Genomic DNA, 24,143 nt, shown 5'->3' on the forward strand with positions numbered 1-24,143 from the left:
GTCATCCAGGATGACACAAGCTCTCATCCATCTTATTAAGCTGAGTAAAACTTCCACCTGACAACCTGAGCCAGTACAGAATTGGACTTTATACACACACACACACACACACACACACACACACACACACACACACACACACACACACACACACACACACACACACACACACACACACACACACACACACACACACACACACACACACACACACACACACACACACACACACACACACACAATGCCTCAAATGCAGAATTCTGTGGTGGAGTGTATGCCTACTAGCCTAATAGAAATGTATGATTTATCAACCATCAACATACTACACACTTGAACCTACCGTGTTCCAAACACAATGTAGCCTTGGTCACAATAGATATGTTGTCAATCTGTCATGATATCATCACAAGACAAAGCAATCATTTTGTCCAATCACACACAACCACACCTCTTAAGATGTTGTCCACATCCGTAAACTCTTTCCACTCAAGAGACAAACTTGAAGATGATGGCAGCATCAACGCTCACCCTGCATCTAATGTGTCTACTTCTATGGGGAGAAGGTAAAATACCACAACTTTCTTTACCAACAACCATAACAAAAATACATTCATATAATAATATGTATTTTTTTTAATATATACTATCTGTTTCCAGTTGCTTTTGTTCATTTAACAGTGGAAGAACAGCAAAACAGTTTCATAATGGCTGATGTTGGAGACAATGTGACTGTGCACTGCTTCTATCAAGATGATCATAATATGTACATAACCTGGTACAAGCAACGTCTTGGAGATACACCGGAGCAATTAGCAACCCGGCACAAGTTTGAGAACGAAGCTACTTTGTCTGAGAAATTTAAGAACATTCCCCGTTTCTCCTTTGTCTCAGGAAAAGGACTAACTCATCTCAACATCTCAGATGTACAATTGTCAGACTCTGCAATGTATTACTGTGGGTTGACAATGTATTCTAAAAATCAGTTCAAAGAAGGAATAACTCTCCATGTTAAAGGATCCTCGTCCAGGATTCAAGCGATTGTCCAGGAGCCACCAGAGAAGTCAGTCCAACCAGGAGACTCTGTGACTCTGAACTGTACCGTCCACACTGAGCCCTGTGCTGGAGAACACAGTGTCTACTGGTTCAGACAATCAGAAAAATCTCAACCAGTATTCTTTTACACCCATGACCAAGGTTGTGAAATAGCAAACACAACACAGACCAGCTTCTACAACCTCTCCATGAAGAACCTCAGACTCAATGATGCTGGTACTTACTACTGTGCTGTGGCCTCATGTGGGGCGATTCTGTATGGTAATGGAACCAGACTGGATGTTGAGTGTACAGTAGGTAATATCACTTCATCTTATTCTCTGCACCTTACTATGGCTTTATCGTATTTAATATACTTTTGCTAATATACCTGGATTAGTGAAAAGAAGCGATTAAAACTTTCAACTGGCTTTAAAAATGTGGAGAAAGATATAACATTTGATATTTGGTGCTAAATCTCTACAGACAGGGGAATGATGTATTGCCTGGCCACTGCACTGGTCATTTCCATCATCCTGGTTATTGTCTTGTCTTCCATCATCTACAAGTTGAAATGGGAAACATGTATTCATAGTTGTGGTGAGTTCCATCCCAGGAATATTAATCAATTTATTCAGTGAAAGTGTTAACTGAATAAATGTAGTTATACATTTTTTATTTTTTATTCTTTTTTTGGTATTTGATTTATTTAGCACAATGTAAAAACAATACAAAAAACAGTACACAAAATATAAAAAGAAAAGTGCCAGGAGGAGGCAAGAAGCCCAAAGGGCTTATACGAGGCCTCTACCTATGTATAACACAATACAAATATTAATAGAACATGATTTGTAAACAACATAATATAAATATATGGAATTTACAAATAACATGATTGCAGTATAAAAATAAAAATCTACAACATGATTGAAATACCTGATTATCCATGACAAGATTACTGATAATAATTAGCCAACATAGTTGACATATAACATTTTACAGGATGTCAAATCCATAGACCAACCAAACAAACAGGGAATAGAAAAAAAACAACAAAAAACAAACAAATCTCTTGTTGTCTTTGTAAATAAATAAATGGGTATTTGATGAACAAATTATTAATCAGCATTTATAGTTGTGCTCGTTATCCAACCTAGCACACAGCTGCGTGGATAAAACTGCCATTGGCTGGATAAAGACGGTCAATGATTAATGATAATCTACATTATATCCTATGTATATTTTGTTCTTAGGACATTCCCTTGGTTCCCCAGTGTCTCCAACAAACACAGTGGTAGGTTGTATTTATTTATTTGACCTAATTACTCCCCCGCCCCACGGCCACAAAGTCCACAGCGGGGTTCTGTTCCTCTGATCATGATTTTATTCTTTGTTGTTTTAATACACGGAACAGAATGAAGACAACCTCCATTATGCAGCTCTGAGTCTCAACAAGAAGAGACGATCAAGACCACAGAGGAGCAACATGGAGAATGACACTGTGTATGCTGGAGTTAGAGTTACAGATTAGCACTGGTATCTACTATCCTATACTATACTATACTATATACAGTACTATCTAGTACTGTCCTATCCTATACTAGTTCCTATCCTATCCTATCCTATCCTATCCTATCCTATCCTGTCCCATCCTATCCTATCCTATCCTATCCTATATCCTATATCCTATATCCTATATCCTATATCCTATATCCTATCTATATCCTATATCCTATATCCTATATCCTATATCCTATAGCCTATCCTATATACTATCCTCTCCTATATACAATCTATCCTATATATATTATTCAGAGGAACCACCAAGAGCATAATGACTGGATGCATCACTGCCTGGTAAGGAACTGTACTAACGTTGACCGCAAAGCAATGCAAATGGTCGTGGACATCAGGAACTTCCCTCCATCCAAGACACAATGGATGTGTGTCAGCAAAGTTCACTGAATCCTCAAAGGTCATACCATCCCAACCATGGACTGTTTCAAATGCTGCCACATGGAAAGTGGCACTGCAGCTACAAGGCCACTGCAGTAGATTGCTAAAGAGCTTCTTCACCTGGACAATCAGACATATGAACAATCTGGCCAGAGAAAAAAAAGAAAAACAGGCCATCTTGTGGCATTTTATTGTTTTTAATATGTAGTAGCCCTTTCATCATATTAAAGGCTTTTTAACTAAGTCCTTGCTCGAGTGTGGTCTGTTGTTTGTGTCATGAGTACTTCACACCGAAAACGAGAACATCACACTGCGATGAAGTGAAGGGATTTGTTTCCGAAACACGGTTGATTTTTCCAATCTGTATTAATTAAGTCTCACCAAATTAATAATTTGATGTAAAATATTTGCAGATGCATTTTCGGATCATTTATTCACAAAAGACTTTCCTATAAACAGCTCTGACAAATTAACATTGGCTTCATTCTATTAGCTTGATCACCTTTGATGCATGCAATCAAGTGGTGGTGAGGAGTCCTCATTAGTTCCAATCATTGTTAGCTTGATTTTTCAATCAGCTTTGTATTTCTTGAAATAGTTACTGTAAATATTGAAGCATTAATTAAAGAATGGTAAATCCTAATGTCTGTCTGTCTGTGTGTGCGTGCGTGCGTGCGTGCGTGCGTGCGTGCGTGCGTGCGTGCGTGCGTGCGTGCAAGGTGGCTCAGTATTATCACTGTTGTCTGATCAATAAGGTACTAGGTTCCAGCATGACTGGAGCTTTCAGTGTGGGTTTTGCATGTCCTCCCTGTGCTCATGTGAGTGAGGATACTGGCCTTCCAGCTGGATATGTGGATATACTGTACACTGATCCTAATAGGATAGGTCAAATACACAGCATGAATAGTGTAGAACTAAGTGGAAGAATTCACCAGGTTCACAAAATGGTCGTATTGATAATCTAGTACTAAATCAGACATGCAATCCAATATCCTACTATAATTCTACAAAGCTCTGTAGTGGTGAGGTGGTGAGGTGGTGAGGCCAAAATTAGTTCTGCCCGGTTCTCCTCAGTGGCTGGAGCAATTGATCTGAATTTGCACACAGCCATTCACCATTACCATGTGCACAGAACAGCGAAGCCTGTTTTTTGATTTCACCAAATCTCAGCTGTAATTAGCGTTTTTGTGTAAAAGAATGTCCCATGGTTATGGTTACGGCTGCCCAGCTGTGGGATGGCCCCGCGAGCTATGGGACGAACTGCCTCCCGGGTTGCCAGATCATGTGCGCATATCCCCCCACGGGTATGGACTAGTAATCATAATTCCTAAGATTAAAGAATACAGCATGTATTTAACAAATGCCTCTTCTTCCAAAGTGCAAGTCCTGAAACAAAACCAAAAAACATCAGAGATTTGATCAACATTATGAAATAATAGTGGACATGATTTTGCATCCACATTCAAAACTATTTTTAAACAAATAGACTTTAACCCATTCAAGTAAATTCCAGCTTGATTTGAGATTCAGAAATAGCAGTTGGTAGCAGATAAATGAAATGTGATCTATTGTGTCCGCCGTGCTGTATGTTGTGTATTCTGTATGCTGTGTGTTTTTAGGCTGCAGACCAGTCTTCCTGTCCTTGCTGCACCTAGTTTCCACCAATGGAAACTAAACAACTGCGACCACACAGAAGTCAGAACACAAACCTTCAGCTGCAACTCAGTTGATCTTGAAAGGTGTAAACTGCAACATTTATGATCAGAAGAAAGTATAATAGACTATGGATAGTGTAAGGTTGTTTTTTCTCGACCATGCTGTATCTGTGTGAGATAATGACTAACCTATAGACTCCTGTCCTGTGACCTTTGCACACAGTCAGTCCATACCTGATGAACGGCCATTTCTGAGTGGTGAGTGGAGAGGCCATTTGGGAATCGTAAGGTCACCGGTCCGCCCCCCTTTCCCACCCAGTCTATGTGTTTTAAATTGTTCCTGAGCTAGACACGCTATAGAATAGCAGCCACTGTTCCTAAATCGTTAGGCAGACAAATGTACTACTACAACAACAACAACAACAACAACAATTGTGAGAACACACTACACTCAAATGAGTAATTGACGCATTCATTAAATTATACTTAGATGATCTTCTAATTCCATGGACACTGAGGCTGAGCTGTTTGCATGTACAATGTCAGTGCAACAACCACACGGTGAGCTGTATGCAGGTACAGCTGTGGTCTACAAACAGCAACAAAACAAACAAACCACTGCCTCAGTCTCTCTCTCTCTCTCTCTCTCTCTCTCTCTCTCTCTCTCTCTCTCTCTCTCTCTCTCTCTCTCTCTCTCTCTCTCTCTCTCTCTCTCTCTCTCTCTCTCACACACACACACACCATACGTTCTGATACTACTGCTGATCAGATCTCACATTCAGTGGTGACGACTGACTCCCAGCTCTGCAGCTTGGAAAGCAGGCTGAGAGATACCAGTGCCATGTCTAAATCAAACACAAAATGACATGCAGCAATTCCAAAACATTGAACCTCCAGTATTTTTCTTATCGTGTTGCATATGTTTCATATATTTCAGTGTATCGTTCACCTTAAATCAATCTCACTAATGTGAAAACATGTCTTCTCGTGAACATGTATTGTCTCTGCTACACTATAAGATCCTGTGTGTCTTTGAGGCTGATAGACCAGTCTTCCTGTCCTCGCTGCACTTACTGTAGTTTCCACCAAAGGAAACTAAACAACTGTGACCACATAGAAGTGAGAAAAGATGCTTTCGGCTGAGACTCGGCTGAGCTTGAAAGGTGTGAAGTGCGTCAACAATCATCCAAAGAAAGTATTTATAGACACTTGAGAGTGTAAGGTTGTTTTCTCTTGACCACACAAATGCATGTATACAGCATGCATGCATGTTGCTGCCGGTAAATGCACTTGCTCCTTCTGTTTGTGGGAACATACCACACTCAAGTGTGACCTAATGCAGCAGCTAGATGGTCATTGAAATATTTTACATTTTTCTTTGCATTTGGATGAGCTTTTCATTTTCATATGAAAAACGAGGACCAGATCTACAAAATTAGATTTATCTTGATTAAATAGAGCCAACTGTTTTGTAAAAAACAAGAAAAAGGCAAATATTTGTACACTTTTTCAGCACAACGTTCATTATTGGAAAAATCAGCTACTGTACAGTAGTTGCCGTGTTGGGTCATAAATGAAATGGAAACAAGACACAAATACTGTCTTCATTTTCCTTCTGTCTGTTGTTATTGTTCTCATTCAGAACAGCATAATGGAAGTTGTCAGCATCTCAGCCATGATGAGACACAGGAAGCAATGTGAAAAAGAAGATAATGGACTATACAAATGTGAACAGAGACTATTCCAAGTTTCTAATATGGTGACATAGGGTTACATTTCAGTGTCTGTGATATCCTTTGAACATAATACCACAGAATCAGAGGCAGAGGCCTTTTGGATGAGAGGCTTTCTCTGTATATCAAAACAAGACTAAAGTTCCTTACACATCGGGGACATTTTGTTTGTGCGATTAACACGCACAAAATCACAATTGCAGTACATCCCCACAGATGTGAATATTATACAGGGATAATCAACAAGCTAAATGTATTTAAATTATTTATTTATTTCACCACGAATAAAAGGCTTAAACTTTTATGAATGTTGCATCAACTATATGAAAAGTTTGTTGTGAAATGTTTGCCGATACGTTTCTGATTATTTATTTGTCACGCTCCCAATGTGTAAAGACCTTCAGAGTCTAAAAGCCCCCCTAACAGCCCCTAGATATCCGTACTGTTCCTTACACCTAATTGGAAATGTTGGCCTAGATTACGAGATATCTTGTGTGAAAATTTGATATTTTGGCCTGAGCATATGATTCAGTAGAAAGGTCATGGGGTCACTGAAATAGTTAGGGTTGTGTAGGTGTGTTTACCTAAAATTCTTGCATTTATGCTTAGAATTATTTCAATAACTAAAAGCTGATCTCAAAATAAAGGCACCAATGATCAGAACTAATATAGGGACCCCCATTCCTGCTACAATGTCTGAGGAGCCAAACAAAAATATGTTTTATAAATGTACACAAGATGTAACAATAAAGAACCTTGAACCTTGAACATAAAAGAGAAATGTTTTGTGTAGCCATTTATTAATTACTGAATTACTGTATTGCATGCATCGCTTAAAATTACAAATTAATTAAGGATATGGCCTTTTTATAATTATAAGCTACAATTGAAAGAAGAACATCTTAATTTGTCAGAGCTGTTTATAGGAAAGGTTTTTGTGAACTCAGTCATAAATGTATGGGTGTTGAGCCCCATAAGGTAGATAGTGGACAGTAGATAGCAGTGCTATTGTGTAACTCTAACTCCAGCATACACAGTCTCGTTCTCCATGTTGTTCCTCTGTGGTCTTGGTCGTCTCTTCTTGTTGAGACTCAGAGCAGCGTAATGGAGGTTGTCTTCATTCTGTGACTTGTATTAAAAACAAAGAAGAAAATCAGGATTACAGAAACAAGGCCTCACTGTGGACTCTGTGGCAGTTGGGAAAACTTTAGGAGAAATCAGGTCAAATAAATAAAGAAAACGTACCACCATGTTTATAGGAGACACTGGGGAACCAAGTGAATGTCCTAAAAACAAAATATACACATTGATTATCACCCTTTTATTCAGGAGTGTCTTTATCCAGCTGAGGGCAGTGAAACAACAAATGCTGGGTAATAATTTGTTTATCACATATCCATAGCTGGAGACTCCGATGGAGGGCTCGTCTGAGGACGACGTAGAGAGAGATAGCTTGATTTATTCAGAAATCCAATGAGATACAGCCTGGTCGCCAAAGAAACTCGTTGTCACTGTACATTTCTGCAAATCTTTTAAAAAAAAAACATTGAGACTGGATGACTTTTAATCCCCACAAATGTGTGGGTCAATGTTTGTAGATGCAGATGTGACTCAATTCTAGATTTCTTTATGCAAAGTACATTAAAAAAGTATTATTCACTATTCCGTTCCAGTATGCAACTGTGAAGCCCGACACTCACTCGGCTGACACCTCACTCAGGGGCAGCTCACAGGGCTTAAAGGTATCATGACATTCATTTTCACTTTTTTTATTTTCAATGTTTTATTTGGGGTTTTATGACCTCAATTACACCCAAAAAAACTGAACTTAGAACATTCAGTGGATTTTCTGTGGTCTGGGGTTTTCTGAATAATTAGGCTGAAAAGTAATCTGAGCTTGGCCCTTCGACAGTGAGGTCACAGTCGATTAATCCCGCCCACTCTCCTCCTCGCCCCTCCCCTCCCCTATCCTTTCCTTTGGGGGGGGCGGAGCAGAGGTGATGATTGACAGGCAAAATCCCTCACCAGCGACACCCGCAGGCAAAGATTTCTTTTTTCATTGCAGTTGAAAAGGCTTTAGAAATGTGAGAGAAAAACACCTGCCATGGATCAATGGAATGGAATTTTCACTTAAAACTTTTTGTACACTTTTGAAGGACCAGGACAAAGACTTTGAATGTGGTGTAAAAGTGAATGTCATTAAACCTTTAAGATGCTGCTGACAGTGCGAATGTCTTGGAACATTGAGATGCAACGTATCAGTGGTTTACAGAAATGTACAATCATGGCAACGTTTCTTCTCTGGCGATTGGTTTGAGAAAATAGCATTTGATGACTACGGCTTTGACTAGCTATTGCAAGACTACTATTTTAGTCATTAAAATACCAGCTCAGAAAAGTCATACTCTAAGTACAGACATTAAAAAGTATTGATACCTCTGTGATTTTTCTTCCATGACTTGCAAAGTGACCATGCAAGTAGAAGAGTGGACATCCCAAGAAGTACATTTGAAACCACCAACACAGTGACGGTGGTATTCACGTGATCTGCAGAATCATTCAGTCCTGAAATGATGGCAAATTAATTATTTGTCCATTCACCAGTTCAGTTGAGAACAAGCAACATTGTTTCCATCAAGTGAAAGGCATACGGTAGTAACCTCTGTTGTAAAGCAAACTATGGAAACATTGCTGTTATATCGTTATTTTAAATCCATAACCTAAATGTTAACTACTATGTACTACCGTATGTATTACGTTGGATATCCAGCGTTGTTCCATTTCCAAAGAACGTCTCCCCACAGAGGGTCACACCACAAATGTAAGGTCCAGCATCAGCAACAGTGATATTCCTCATGGTGAGTTTGTAGACACAGCTATATGAAGACTTCCCAGTTCTAGGAGTGTTCTTGCAGGCTTCAGGCTTACTCCCATGGGTGTAGATAAGTCCAGGTTGAGATTCTCTGGAGCTTCTGAACCAGTAGACACTGTGTTGTCCACCACAGGTCTCAGTGTGGACGGTACAGTTCAGAGTCACTGAGTCTCCTGGCTGCACTGAATCAGACACTGGCAGTTGGAGAACAGAGTTGTTGCCCAGCTCCACACCTTTGAAAGTCAATATCATATACATAATATATCATTACTGACCGTTCTAATCTGATCAAATATCAGCAATGATTTTACATTATCTCTAGCAAAGAAGAGATTACCTACTGTATTTGGGTTGTGTTCTTGACAAATACCTGACAGGTGAAAGCATGGCTACAAAGGTGGTCAAAAGAGTAAACCAGAGAACCAAATTTATGGGCAGAGTTTCCTCTTTTGTCAACCCTCAGGCCCTCAGGACCCTCTCTGGGGCCCTGATTCAACCACTTTTAGACTATGCTTGCACCTCCTGGTACTCCAACACCTCAGTGTCACTGAAGACTAAGCTTCAAACCTCCCAAAACAAACTGATTCGGCTACTCCTCGGACTGGGGCCCATGACCCACCTTTCTCCCACCCATTTTGCCAGCCTAGGCTGGCCCAGGGTGGAAGACAGGGTTAAACAACTAAAAATGGGACTGACCTTCAAAATTGTAAATGCAAATTTGCCCGATATGCCCCCTATTCCCGCATATCTGAGTAAATACCTCCAAAAGGTTAGCGACACCCACAGTCACAATACCAGAGGGAGCTTTAACAACAATTTGGTACCACCCACCCATAAATCAAACATGGGCAAATTCTCCTTCTACAGCACTGCCACCCAGGATTGGAATAGTCTAACTCCATCCCTCAAAAAATGCAGTTCGCTGGGCTCATTTAAAAGAGCCTTAAAAAATCACCTTTCAGGAGGCCAAAGGAGGAGGTAGTACCATTTTCCCGTTAGACAGCAGACCCTCCCCCCCCTGTTCTTGTTTATTTCTTTATCTCTTTTTTATTTTTTTGTTGTACATAGTCTTATTTTTTTTGCTGTTTATTTTGTAATGATATTTGAACTGTGGTGCCACTATATATGCCTATGAATTGAATACCAAGGCCCTCATTGGAAACAAGTCCGCAAGGACTTTTATGAACTGACCTGTTAGACAAAGTATTTTAAATGTAACTGTGCTGTTTTACATTGTTTGCCTAATAAAATATTCAATCAATCAATACAGTAATAGCCTTCAAACTGTAATATGGTGGAAGAAATACCTTGTATCATAAGGAACGTTCCTGGTCCAAACAAAACACTTTCATGAATTACTCCGCAAAAATATGTTCCAGTGTCCTCTGGTCTTGTATTTTTTATGTTAAGGTGACCTCTAACTTTGTCCACCTCGACAGAAAAACGGCTCTCATTGTATCTGCCACCATAGTAAATCTTTTCATAATATCTTTTTAGCACACACTGTAAACTCTTCGCTGCTGTCAATTTGTACCATACGATTCTTGGTTCACTGTCTGGTATGTAACACTCAAGTGTAACATCATGACCCAGCTGTACTGCATGAAATGGAACCGGCTGGGAGATGTTCAGTTGAGCCACACCTGGAACACAAGAATGCAATGCATCGGCATAGATTAAAAACATATTCATGGCATTTGGAGCCAATGGCCCCGATTCACTAAGAAATGTACGACCATATTTTGATCTTACCGGCATTTAAGACAATATTTTGCATGAAGAAAATTGTCTTAAATGCTGGTAAGATCAAAATATGGTCGTAAATTGCTTAGTGAATTGGGGCCAATGTCATTTTGCGCAGTTTTTCTCAAAGCTTTTGGAGTTTCATATAAAAAGGAGACATAACTCTCATAAATGTAAAGCATGAATTTAAAATGATCCAAACTTATTTTTTTTATAATTTCAATACGTATATATATATAATACGAGTGCAATGTTGTTGTTGTGAATACTCACATGAGTTAATAATTAGGAGAAAAAGTGCAAAGTATTCCATCCTTGTCCTCGGTTCGGTGATTTAGCTTCTGTGCGCTTGATTATGACTGCAGGTACAGTAGATGCATTTTTGTTATGAATTCCTGCCAGCTCTATCCTTTACCTGATTGGCTCACCAGAATTATCCTGCACGACATTTGATTGGCTGCTCAGAACAGTATACTCTGAATATATCAGTTACAGTTACATCAGTTTGACGGGTTGTCTAGTCTTAGGCACTTTCCGACAGAAACATCTCCCCTGGGGTGATTTGTCGTGGGGGTGATAACCCTGAGTTTAATCCTGCTTCATGTCACATTTGTTGCCCTAAGGTCGTCCCAGGGAGGTCTGTTAAGGCAATTTATAATTAAAATAGCCTTGTTATAACTTAATACTGGTGCTGGAGATTAACTAATGGTGCCTACATGATCAAACCTGGTTTTGATGTGGTTGAACTTCACCCTCAAAATAAGCGTATTTGTCAAAGAGTGGACATATAGACAACACAACGGAAAACAAGACAGCTCAAACAAATATAATAAATAAACAAAAAAAAACAATCTTCAATGGAGAGGATTATCGATTATGTTTATTGGAGTTAGATGGCTAAAAGTGTATTTGTATTTCGTGAGTTTGAATGAATTACCCCCAACATTGTATCAGATAATCTAGAAAGCACTGCCCACTTTTCCAGAAAGTCCATGTTATTCTGTGTTGCTGTTTCCTTTACAGTTGCTAAAACAAACAGACAAACTAGATGAAAACAAAAACCTCAGGAATATAGAAATATAAAGAACATTGAACTATGGCCAGAAAAGGTTTTAGACCTTTTCTGTGACCTTTGACCTTGTCCCAGTTCGGTTTGGTTTGGATTATTTAACATACAGACAAGCTGGACAAAACCAACTCACATACTTCACATAGTCTGACAGCTCTGACATATTCTCATATACTGATGTTCGATTTAAAAGAATGATAGAAACAAACATTTGGTATTTTCCAGACTTCAGAAGTCAGAAGTGGTGAGGTGTGTTGGATTAGGCTGAATGTATTATTAGTGGGTGTGTTGTAATTTCTTTCTTTATACCAATTTCTTCTCCCAATTTAGTCATTATGCCAATTCATTCCTCCCCAAACATCTCTGCATTGCCACTGCGCCACAAACCGTAGGAGTAAGTTCAGCAACAAAGACCCCCCGGGCTTCCCTCCCCCAAACACGGCCAATTGTATTTGTATAGAGACACGGCCAAACTGGATGCACTGCTGTGGTTTCCTAACCCTAAATGGTGGACAGGAACTGTACATTACCCCTGAGCCACCCAAGCACCCTCAGGTGGATTCAGTCACAACCAATCACATGATTGCTTTTCACTACCGTTAAAAGAGGTGCACTAGTATGCTTAGCACAACAGCGTACAAGAAAAGCCCCGGAAATGTTATGTCTCCAAAGATCAAACTGATGTCCTTGTGTGGAACGTGCAGCGTCGTCAAACAACATATCCACAGCACTTCAAACACACCGCCAAGAGCAGAATTTAGACGGTTGGCATCGATTCTGATAGCCTCCTTCCTGCTAAAAAACCACATGCTGCATTGAAAGACATAAGCATACTAAAGATATACAAAGATCAATGTTTCATCTCCTGTGTGAGGTGAAAGATTGTTTTATGCTGTTGAAAATAAAGCTCAGGAGATGTGCAATTGTGTGCAGTATTCCCCCCTCCCCCTTTTTTTTAAGGTCATTAATTTCTACATTAATAATGGACCACAGTGCAGTAACACAGCATTTTGCATGGTTGAATATTCTGACATAATAATTATAACTTAGCCAGCTACTGACTAATAATGGCTACATGGTCAAACAAATGGGTGTTTCAGTGTGCCACATTCACCATGATAAATCAACCTCACTAATGTGAAAAACACATGTCATCTTATGAACATATACTGTATTGTCTCTGCTTCACTGTAACATAGTGTGTGAGGATGCAGTCTTCCTGTCCTCTATGCACCTTAGTTTCCACCAATGGAAAACAACTGTGACCACACATAAGTGAGAACAGAGGGTTTTGGGTGCAACTTGGTTGAGCTTGAAAGGTGTAAACAGCATCAATATTTATGATCAGAAGACTATTTGTAGACAATGTAAGGTTGTTTTTTTCATGACCACGCTGTATCTGTGACTCTTGTGACTTTTGCACATAAAACGTACCTGATGTATAATGTGGACTCACCACATTAAAATAATGACTTGACACATTTGTTATATTTTATATTACTTTGACAAAACGTTTAATCACTATACGATTGGATCACATCTGGATTTCGTATTGACATAATGTTTGCTGAGATAATACTATGATCACAGATCGGCTATTAAAGTAATCCCAATCCTGTTTTTTGGTCTTGAACTGCCCAAAATAAAAATCAGATGTTTCGATGTTTTGAGAATGAGAGCTTTGTTTAACTCCAGCGTATCTGCTCTGACCTGCTGTCCACACTAATAAACTGTATTTGTAACTGTATTTGTATTGTATACAGTAGCACTATAGCACTTATCTAAACAGGGTTACAAAGTGCTTTGCAAAAAAGATATACAATAAAGCAAGGTAATAAGAGTTAAAACGGCAACGTACAAATCTAAACATGAAATAAACATCAATTGATTTGATTTGATTTGATTTGATTTGATTTATTTGAAAAGCCAAAAACCACATGGTCACCGCAGTTCGAGGATAACACAAGAAAGTCCTGAGACTTATTTCCGTTGAGGTCCTCTTACAATTAACAATCAATACGTTAAAAATACATTACAATACAAAACACATGTAACTACCGAAACACTAGACACAAGTGACATACACAGTACAGACCCAGTACACATTACACAACAATACCAAACACAAGTAACATTCACAGTACATACATACAAACAATACAATAACACATGTAACCTACACAGTACACAAACAAGTGCTACCTTATCTTTCCTAGTCTAAAGACCCTCTATAGGGGAACCTTTTCTAATAGACATGATTTAGTTTTGTATTTAAAAGTCCTCAGATTGGTTGTCAGTTTGACACTGTTTTCGAGGTCATTCCACTGTGTGGCTCCTATGTAATGTAAGTAAATGATTCCCTGCCTACTTTACTTTTAAAAGCCGGATGGCTCACATCTGCTACACTGGCTCTGGATTTAAAAACAAATACCATCAAATAACATGAATAAAAACATGAAAAGGGCATACAGGGAGATTATCACGGATAAAAGAAAGAATAAAATAAGCACTATGAAAAGGCCTTGACATTTAAGTAGGTTTTCATAAGTGATTTAAAAGATGACTTTGCTAGCCTGTTAGATCCTCAGACGGCATTCCAAAGCCTGCGCTGCAAAAGCCGCATTACTCCAGGTAATGAGGCGAGTTTTAGGAACAACCCAGTAAATGGGCCCTTCACAGAGCGTGGAGTGAGATGTAAATCTCTTCTCTGTATAGAGCTAACTTACTGGAAGACCTGAATTGAGAGGAGAGGAAGAGGCTAATAACTCAAAAATTCAAGATGTTATTCATGACTCTGGGTTTAAATGTTTAAAGTACAATTTACAAGTACAATTTAGGCATTTAGCATATGCTCTTAATCCAGAGTGATTTACAGTAAGCAAGGACAGCACAAGGTAATACATCAAATGCATAGAAATTGTAATCTAGGATATAAGTAAACCAAGAACCTATCATCAGTCTAACAGTAGAATATCCCAAAAAGTCAATAATCTGTACATTGAAACTATACACACTATAGGATGCCAGGTCAACAATGACCTGGCATCTGTCTACATAACATGCTATCTAAATTGTCTAAGAACAACATTGGCTGTTCTCATCCTACATTTCTGACCTTTGCCCTCATTCCACCTCATTCACTTCACTCACATCCTCCAACCAAATTTTCTCTGTTATTGCGTTAAAATGTTTAATCTCTTTCATTTCATAAGTTAATTAGCTCAGTTAAGTCAGTTATTTTGACAGTCCTAGTTTCTATATTCCTATCATTTGTCTTAACAAATGTAATATTCAATATTCAAGTCTTAATCATTAATCATAATCTGACTCTCACATTGGCTTCAGATATTTTCATATATTGCGCAACTTGTCCTGCCCAGTCGACCAACATCACTCTCTCTTTCACACATTTCCTGGTCTTTGGAGCTGGCATTCATCATGGTTCTATTGGCAGGAGAACCACAGGGTTCTGACTGTGTCTTGATCCTCTTGGTCCACATTTCAGAAGAGAACTAGAAAAAGTGCTCCTCGGAGCCAGGTCAGGCCCGGCGCCACGGGGGGGCCTGAGGGGGCCTGGCACCCTCAGTTTCAAATTGTGCCCCCTCAGTTTATTTAGAAAGAAAGAGTGCGCGCGCCCGTGCGCGCGCGCGACTGGTGTGCACAATTTTCAACTGCACCCTCAGTCATTTCATCCTGGCGCCGGGCCTGCACCAGGTCAGGTAGGTTATTGTGGGCCAGCAATGTTCGGAATTCGCCAATCAGGATGGAATATGAAAAATCGGACGGATTCGTCTTGATCACTTGACTATAGAGATCATGTGTACCGATTTGCGTGCATTTTCAATAAAATCTGGGAGTAATATATATATAACAGACCCATGTGAAAATTTTGGGGCAGAGGTTCTGCTCTGGCATCCAGGGATCACTCACTCACACACACACACACACACACACACACACACACACACACACACACACACACACACACACACACACACACACACACACACGGAAGGACAGACGGACAGGGTGCAAAACATACTCTCTCGCCATGCTTTTCGGCCTGGCGGAGACGATAAAGACAGCCTTGTCACCTAGTATGTAGGGAAGAGCATGGATGAATGGAAAATAAAGACCAGCTGAATGATAAATCTAACAAAACCAGGAGCACATGGGAGCAACAAAACATACAGAGCTGGGAAGCTAAATGATCTGTCCAGAGCAGCCAACCAGGTGAATCTCCTCATGCTAACGACGTCCACACTGCTGCCTCTTCCTGAAAGGAATAGGAATAGGAGCATCACACAACCAACACAACAACCAATCAATTGTGGAAAAGTGGTGATTATGAGGTCATACTTATGAGGTTGTGCTGTAGATGGTATCATGACATCATAAGTATCCTGATTCATAGTGGCTGGTTGGAGACTCTGATAGGTGGAGTCTGGACCTGTGGTGTGTGGACCTCCATGCTGCTGTCTCTTCCTGGAAGGAGACGAGAGCAGTAGGACAGTAGAGTAGAAAGAGAGGCAGCATTCAACCAAGACAACAATAATCAATAAAGTGGTAAGCCCTGTCACAATGCCTTTAATCATGCACATTGATCTGTGTTCAGACTTGATGCTCCTTTACAGTATTACAGTATCTGTGCCTTTTCACCCACAACGCTGATTTTTAAACCTGCTGCTCTTTTCCCTACTTTTACTTTTACTCTATAACCATTAGAGCCTACACAAACAAGAATTTCACCCACTTTTGCCTTTTAACTGCGATGTGGAAAATATAGTTTCACAGATTGATTCATAAGGTCATACTTATGAGGTTGTACTGTAGATGGTGTCATGACATCATATGTATCCTGATTCATAGTGGCTGGTTGGAGGCTCTGGTAGGTGGAGTCTGGACTTGTGGTGTGTGGACCTCCACGCTGCTGTCTCTTCCTGGAAGGAGTCGAGAGCACAACCAATATAAAGGGGCAACACTAAACCAACACAACAACAAATTTTCAATTTAGGCATTTAGCAGACATCAATGTTATCAATAAAGTGGCGATTATGAGCTCATACACATGAGGTTGTACTGTAGATGGTGTCATGACATCATATGTATCCTGATCCATAGTGGCTAGTTGGAGACTCTGATAGGTGGAGTCTGGACCTGTGGACTGACAAATATAGAGGAGGGAACGGGACTTTGATTGACTGGTAATACAGTTTAATCTTTCCCCGATTGCACTCTGCCGTTTCATACTGACACAACCCCAAACATTGTCATCACATGCAGCATGCCCCAGATAGACTGAAAGATGGAGAGAGGTAAATAACGTGAATGTGTAAGAGAAAGAGAGCAGTAGGCAGATAGACAGCAGAGAGGATGTACAACTGGTAATCACGTTGTGCTATGTCATGACTTTAGGTGCAGTGCAATACAAAACTAGAAAAAGTGCTCCTCGGAGCACAGGTCTCCACCAGGTCTGGTAGGTTATTGTGGGCCAGCAATGTTGGGAATTCGCCAATCAGGATGGAAAATGAAAAATCGGACGGAACCGTCTTGATCACTTGACTATAGAGATAATGTGTACCGATTTGCATGATGTTTGGACAAAATTTGTAGGAGTAATATTTGAAAAAAAAAACTGTTGCAAAAATCAGCCTCCTGGTGGCGCTATAATAGGGCAATGTTAAAAGGGTGGCATTTGTTCCTCAACGTAGTGGGAATTTGCGTGCAAAGTTTCACCACAATCGGATGCTGCGTTCATGATTTGCGGCATTTTGTTCAAAACGGGCCACTCCTGCAAACCTTAGATGTCAATCTTAACCAATCAGGATGGAATATGAAAAATCAAACAGATCGGTCTTGATCACATGACTATAGAGATCATGTGTACCGATTTGCGTGAAATTTGGATAAAGATGAAAGACAATAAAACTTACCACCATGTTTGTAGGAGACACTGGGGAACCAAGTGAATGTCCTAAAAACAAAATATACACATTGATTATCACCCTTTTAATCATTGTTGAGTGTCTTTATCCAGCTGAGGGCAGATTTATCGAGTGCAGCAACAAATGCTGGGTACATTTGTTAATCACATACCCATAGCTTTATTTATGGTATTCACAAAGAGAATGAGAAAATACAGCCTGGTCGCCAGAGAAAACAGTTGTTACTGTACATTTCTGCAAAAAACAAACAAACATTGAGACTGGATGTTTTTTAATCCCCCCCAAATTGCAGGTCAATGTTTGTATAGATGCAGACTGAATGGACTCAATCCTAGATTTCTTTATGTTCTATATTCTGTCCCTATTAGTATGCAACTACCTTATTGTATGCAACTGTGAAGCCCGACTTAGCGGTGAAGGTGCAGGCACTCGCTCGGCTAACACCTCACTGAGGGGCAGCTCACAGGGCTTAAGCTGTTGCTGACAGCGCGCCTGTCTTGAAACATTAAGATGCAACGTATCAGATGGTTTGCAGAAATGTAAATAACGTTATTTTAAATCCATAACCTAAACGTTAACTACTATGTAGTATGTACTATGTATTACGTTGGATATCCAGCGTTGTTCCATTTCCAAAGAACGTCTCCCCACAGAGGGTCACACCACAAATGTAAGCTCCAGCATCAGCAACAGTGATATTCCTCATGGTGAGTTTGTAGACACAGCTATATGAAGACTTCCCAGTTCTAGGAGTCTTCTTGCAGGCTTCAGGCTTACTCCAATGGGTGAAGATAAGTCCAGGTTGAGATTCTCTGGAGCTTCTGAACCAGTAGACACCATGTTGTCCACCACAGGTCTCAGTGTGGACGGTACAGTTCAGAGTCACAGAGTCTCCTGGCTGCACTGAATCAGACACTGGCAGTTGGTGAACAGAGTTCTTGCCCAGCTCCACACCTTTGAAAGTTAATATCATATACATAATATATCATTACTGACCGTTCTATTCTGATCAAATATCGGCAATGATTTTACGTACAGTAATAGCCTTCAAACTTTAATACGGTGGAAGAAATACCTTGTATCATAAGGAACGTTCCTGGTCCAAACTTAATAACATCTAAATGAATTACTCCGCAAAAATATGTTCCAGTGTCCTCTGGTCTTGTATTTTTTATGTTAAGGTGACCTATAACTTTGTCCATCTCGACAGAAAAACGTCTCTCATTGTATGTGCTACAATAGTAAATCTCTGTCCAATATCTTATTAGCACACACTGTAAACTCTTCGCTGCTGTCAATTTGTACCATACGATTCTTAGTTCACTGTCTGGTATGTAACACTCAAGTGTAACATCATGACCCAGCTGTACTGCATGAAATGGAACCGGCTGGGAGATGTTCAGTTGAGCCACACCTGGAACACAAGAATGCAATGCATCGGCATAGATTAAAAACATATTCATGGCGTTTGGAGCCAATGTCATTTTGCTCAGTTTTTCTCAAAGCTTTTGGAGTTTCATATAAAAAGGAGACACAACACAAGCGACTCATAACTCTCATGAATGTAAAGCATGAATTTAAAATGATCCAAACTTAGTTTCTTATAATTTCAATACGTATATATAATACAAGTGCAACGTTGTTGTTGTGAATACTCACATGAGTTAATAATTAGGAGAAAAAGTGCAAAGTATTCCATCCTTGTCCTCGGTTCGGTGATTTAGCTTCTGTGCGCTTGATTATGACTGCAGGTACAGTAGATGCATTTTTGTTATGAATTCCTGCCAGCTCTATCCTTTACCTGATTGGCTCACCAGAATTATCCTGCACGACATTTGATTGGCTGCTCAGAACAGTATACTCTGAATATATCTGTTACAGTTACATCAGTTTGACGGGTTGTCAAGTCTTAGGCACTTTCCGACAGAAACATCTCCCCTGGGGTGATTTGTCGTGGGGGTGACAACCCTGAGTTTAACCCTGCTTCATGTCACATTTGTTGCCCCAAGGTCGTCCCAGGGAGGTCTGTTAAGGCAAATTTTTATTAAAATAGCCTTGTTATAACTTAATACTGGTGCTGGAGATTAACTAATGGCGCCTACATGATCAAATCTGGTTTTGATGTGGTTGAACTTCACCCTCAAACTAAGCGTATTTGTCAAAGAGTGGACATAAGACAACACAACGGAAAACAAGACAGCTCAAACAAATGTAATAAATAAACAAATAAAAAACAATCTTCAGTGGAGAGGATTATCGATTATGTTTAATGGAGTTAGATGGCTAAAAGTGTATTTGTATTTCGTGAGTTTGAATGAATTACACCCAACATTGTATCAGATAATCTAGAAAGCGCTGCCCACTTTTCCAGAAAGTTCATGTCATTCTGTGTTGCCGTTTCCTTTACAGTTGCTAACAAACAGATAAAAACAAACAGACAAACTAGATGAAAACAAAAACCTCAGAAATATAAAGAACATTGAACTATGGCCAGAATAGGTTTTAGACCTTTTCTGTGACCTTTGACCTTGTCCCAGTTCGGTTTGGTTTGGATTATTTAACATACAGACAAGCTGGACAAAACCAACTCACATATCTCACATAGTCTGACAGCTCTGACATATTCTCATATACTGATGTTCGATTTAAAAGAATGATAGAAACAAACATTTGGTATTTTCCAGACTTCAGAAGGGTGGTGGTGAAGTGGTGAGGTGTGTTGGATTAGGCTGAATGTATTATTAATGGGTGTGTTGCAATTTATTTCTTTATACCAATTTCTTCTCCCAATTTAGTCATTATGCCAATTCATTCCTCCCCAGACATCTCTGCATTGCCACCGCGCCTCAAGCCGTAGGAGTAAGTTCAGCAACAAAGACCCCCCGGGCTTCCCTCCCCCAAACACGGCCAATTGTATTTGTATAGAGACACAGCCAAACTGGATGCACTGCTGTGGTTTCCTAACCCTAAATGGTGGACAGGAACTGTACATTACCCCTGAGCCACCCAAGCACCCTCAGGTGGATCCAGTCATAACCAATCACATGATCGCTTTTCACAACCGTTAAAAGAGGTGCACTAGTATGCTTAGCACAACAGCGTACAAGAAAATCCCCGGAAATGTTATTATGTCTCCAAAGATCAAACTGATGTCCTCGTGTGGAACGTGCAGTGCCCTCAAACAACAAATCCACAGCACTTCAAACACACCGCCAAGAGCAGAATTTAGACGGTTGCGTGTAAAAGCACACATGATTCTGATAGCCTCCTTCCTGCTAAAAAACCACATGCTGCATTGAAAGACATAAGCATACTAAAGATATAAAGATCAATGTTTCATCTCCTGTGTGAGGTGAAATATTGTTTTATGGTGTTGAAAATAAAGCTAAGGAGATGTGCAATTGTGTGCAGTATTCACATTTTTAAGGTCATTAATTTCTACATCAATAATGGACCACAGTGCAGTAACACAGCGTTTTGCATGGTTGAATATTCAGAGTCTGACATAATAATTAGAACTTAGCCAGCTACTGACTAATAATGGCTACATGGTCAAACAAATGGATGTTTCAGTGTGCCACATTCACCATGATAAATCAATCTCACTAATGTGAAAAACACATGTCATCTTATGAACATATACTGTATTGTCTCTGCTTCACTGTAACATAATGTGTGTCTTTGAGTATGCAGTCTTCCTGTCCTCTATGCACTTTAGTTTCCACCAATGGAAAACAACTGTGACCACACATAAGTGAGAACAGAGGGTTTTGGGTGCAACTTGGTTGAGCTTGAAAGGTGTGAACGGCATCAACATTTATGATCAGAAGACTATTTGACAATGTAAAAAAAAAAAATCATGATGTATAATGTGGACTCACCACATTCAAATAATTACTTGACACATTTATTATATTTTATATTACTTTGACCATTATGAATTGAATTGTAATAATCTATAAAGTGTGTGTGTGTGTGTGTGTGTGTGTGTGTGTGTGTGTGTGTGTGTGTGTGTGTGTGTGTGTGTGTGTGTGTGTGTGTGTGTGTGTGTAAATGGTGCATTTATATAGCGCTTTTATCCAAAGTGCTTTACATAGATTGTGCATTACATTCACACACGATGGCGGAGGAAACCATGCAAGGCACCAACCTGCTCATCGGGAGCAATTCAGCGTCTTGCTCAAGGACACATCGAACTGGGACCCTTGCAGTTTCCAGTCCACTCTACCCCTGAGCCACTGCCGCCCCATGTGTGTGTGCGTGTGCGTGTGCGTGTGCGTGTGCGTGTGCGAGAGAGAGAGAGAGAGAGAGAGAGAGAGAGAGAGAGAGAGAGAGAGAGAGAGAGAGAGAGAGAGATTGTGTGATTGTAATTTTAACTTTTTTTGTAAAGTGCATGAGCCAAATTTCATAACTTTCTACCACTGACAACCATACATATTGATGAGCAAAAGGTTGAGTGGAGTGTTCCATTAATGGATTCACTGGCGTGAAAATACCACATGTGGTTTGAAGTGAGATAGCACCATATGTAGGCCTATATAGCTTTTAAAAAATGTGATCACAGTGATTCAAGTCCTAAGATAGCTCAACATGTTTAAGTTGACATGGAGTCTGAGGTTAAAGCATGTTGAATGCCATAGACTTCGCATTGGGCACTTAAAGGGACTTATTTTCAAAACTACAAATGATTTCAAAGTAAAAATCTCAAGCATGCATGTCTACAGTAAGGTGGAATGTTTAAATTTACATTAATATGTTTTGTTGTTGAAAGGCTAAAACTCTATATTGTGATAGTAATCATTGCTAATGTTTGGTCAGCAACGGGTCTCCCTGTCTCTGCAGCTTTTTAATTCATAGAAAATAAATCTTCAGGTGGGTGGCAAAATTTCAGCCAATCAGGAGAGAGTACCCATTTATCAGCTTCAATTTTATAGTGATGCTCTTTACATTTTGTCTGCTCATTCCTTCACTTGTTTATCCTGTATCCCGTATCTACTGATCTACTGAAGTTCAGGAGTGGAGATCACCCTCTGCTTATCACAGCCACTCCCCGTTCTCAATCGCTTCCCTGTCTACCACACCTACCTTCACTCGTTAGCCACTCCCCATTCATAATCACCCCTCTCTACTACATCTGCCTCCGCTCACCTCCTTGTTGCAATCACCACATTATAAATACACCTGTGATCTCTCAACTCCGCTTTGTTCTGCTCCACAACAGACCAAACATGGGTTGTAGATTGGCTCTTTCTGCCTTTCATCGCTTTCAAGTTCGTCCTCCCCCACCCGGGGTCATACCTTGGGTTCCTCATCCCGTTCCATGTTCATCTCATTTCGTTTCAATAAATCGTTAAACTTAAGTAGAGGCATGGTCTCTTACTAGTGAACTGTTTATTAAAGAGCTGAAGAGACAGGAAGACCCCGTTACTGAATAAACACTCTAGCAATGAGTACTATCAGAATATAGAGCTATTTAACTCTTATTTGAATGAACAAAATATCACTTACCCTACCTTTAAGTTTGAAGCATGTTTGTCCACAGTAAGCTGAATTCTTTTGTGAGGTGCAACATTTTCCCATTGATTTGCATTATACATTTTAAAGTTAAATATAAAAAAAACTACAAAACATTTCAAAGAAAGCAGCATTGTCCACAGTAAGCTGAACTTTTTGCATTTTGAATGGGGTTTCTATGTGAAAGTATGTACTGTAGGACAAGTTTTTGAGGAGATATAATAGTGACGAGATTATCACTATTGCTCACAACATGTGCTCACTGCGGCAGCAAGCACACAACACAATAAATAAGTATTAGGATGAGAAGTCTGAAGAGGTGGGTTTTTGGAACATGGTGGAAGCTGGGGAGCGACTCTGCAGGAGAAAGAGTCTAGGATCAACCATCAACATACCACACACTTGAACCTACCATGTTCCAAACACAATGTAACCTCGGTATAATAGATATGATGTCAGTCTGTCACGACATCATTACAAAGCAAAGCAATCAGTTTGTCCAATCACACACAACCACAACTCTTAAGATGTTGTCTACATCCGTAAACTCTTTCCACTCAAGAGACAAACTCGAAGATGATGGCAGCATCAAAGATATTCCTGCATCTAATGTGTCTACTTCTA

General features: G+C 39.8%; 2 protein-coding genes and 1 gene segment (V, D, J or C); all 3 read right to left on the reverse strand.

The window, feature by feature from the left end:
* Positions 1-7,246: 7,246 nt before the first annotated feature.
* LOC308102056 (uncharacterized protein) lies at positions 7,247-10,621 on the reverse strand. Its single transcript, XM_080451648.1, has 5 exons — positions 10,556-10,621; positions 9,134-9,481; positions 8,813-8,941; positions 7,622-7,662; positions 7,247-7,504 (listed from the first exon to the last, which is right to left on the reverse strand). The coding sequence occupies exons 1-5, from the start codon at positions 10,563-10,565 to the stop codon at positions 7,382-7,384; spliced, it is 651 nt and encodes a 216-aa protein (XP_080307774.1). The 5' UTR covers positions 10,566-10,621; the 3' UTR covers positions 7,247-7,381.
* A 5,570-nt stretch (positions 10,622-16,191) lies between these two features.
* Positions 16,192-17,185, reverse strand: LOC308102365 (uncharacterized protein). The gene is made up of 4 exons (XM_080452045.1): positions 17,127-17,185; positions 16,875-17,000; positions 16,420-16,545; positions 16,192-16,336 (listed from the first exon to the last, which is right to left on the reverse strand). The coding sequence occupies exons 1-4, from the start codon at positions 17,177-17,179 to the stop codon at positions 16,309-16,311; spliced, it is 333 nt and encodes a 110-aa protein (XP_080308171.1). The 5' UTR covers positions 17,180-17,185; the 3' UTR covers positions 16,192-16,308.
* A 1,415-nt stretch (positions 17,186-18,600) lies between these two features.
* On the reverse strand, positions 18,601-18,978 carry LOC308101435 (Ig kappa chain V region K29-213-like). The segment is given in 1 exon: positions 18,601-18,978.
* Between the last annotated feature and the right edge of the window lie 5,165 nt (positions 18,979-24,143).

The sequence above is a fragment of the Gymnoscopelus braueri genome (assembly GCF_963280865.1).
Source record: "Gymnoscopelus braueri genome assembly, chromosome: 15".
In the NCBI taxonomy this organism is placed as follows: domain Eukaryota; kingdom Metazoa; phylum Chordata; class Actinopteri; order Myctophiformes; family Myctophidae; genus Gymnoscopelus; species Gymnoscopelus braueri.

Coding starts and splice junctions, on each gene's coding strand:
- LOC308102056 (XM_080451648.1), bottom strand. Junction 7,663..8,812: donor ATGGAAGAAAAATCACAGAG/GTATCAATACTT, acceptor TTTTGTTTTTAG/GACATTCACTTGGTTCCCCA. Junction 7,505..7,621: donor TGTCTCCTATAAACATGGTG/GTACGTTTTCTT, acceptor TTTTAATACAAG/TCACAGAATGAAGACAACCT.
- LOC308102365 (XM_080452045.1), bottom strand. CDS start 17,179: ATGGATCAGGATACATATGATGTCATGACACCATCTACAGTACAACCT. Junction 17,001..17,126: donor TCTACAGTACAACCTCATGT/GTATGAGCTCAT, acceptor GACTCCTTCCAG/GAAGAGACAGCAGCGTGGAG. Junction 16,337..16,419: donor TCTACAGCACAACCTCATAA/GTATGACCTCAT, acceptor TATTCCTTTCAG/GAAGAGGCAGCAGTGTGGAC.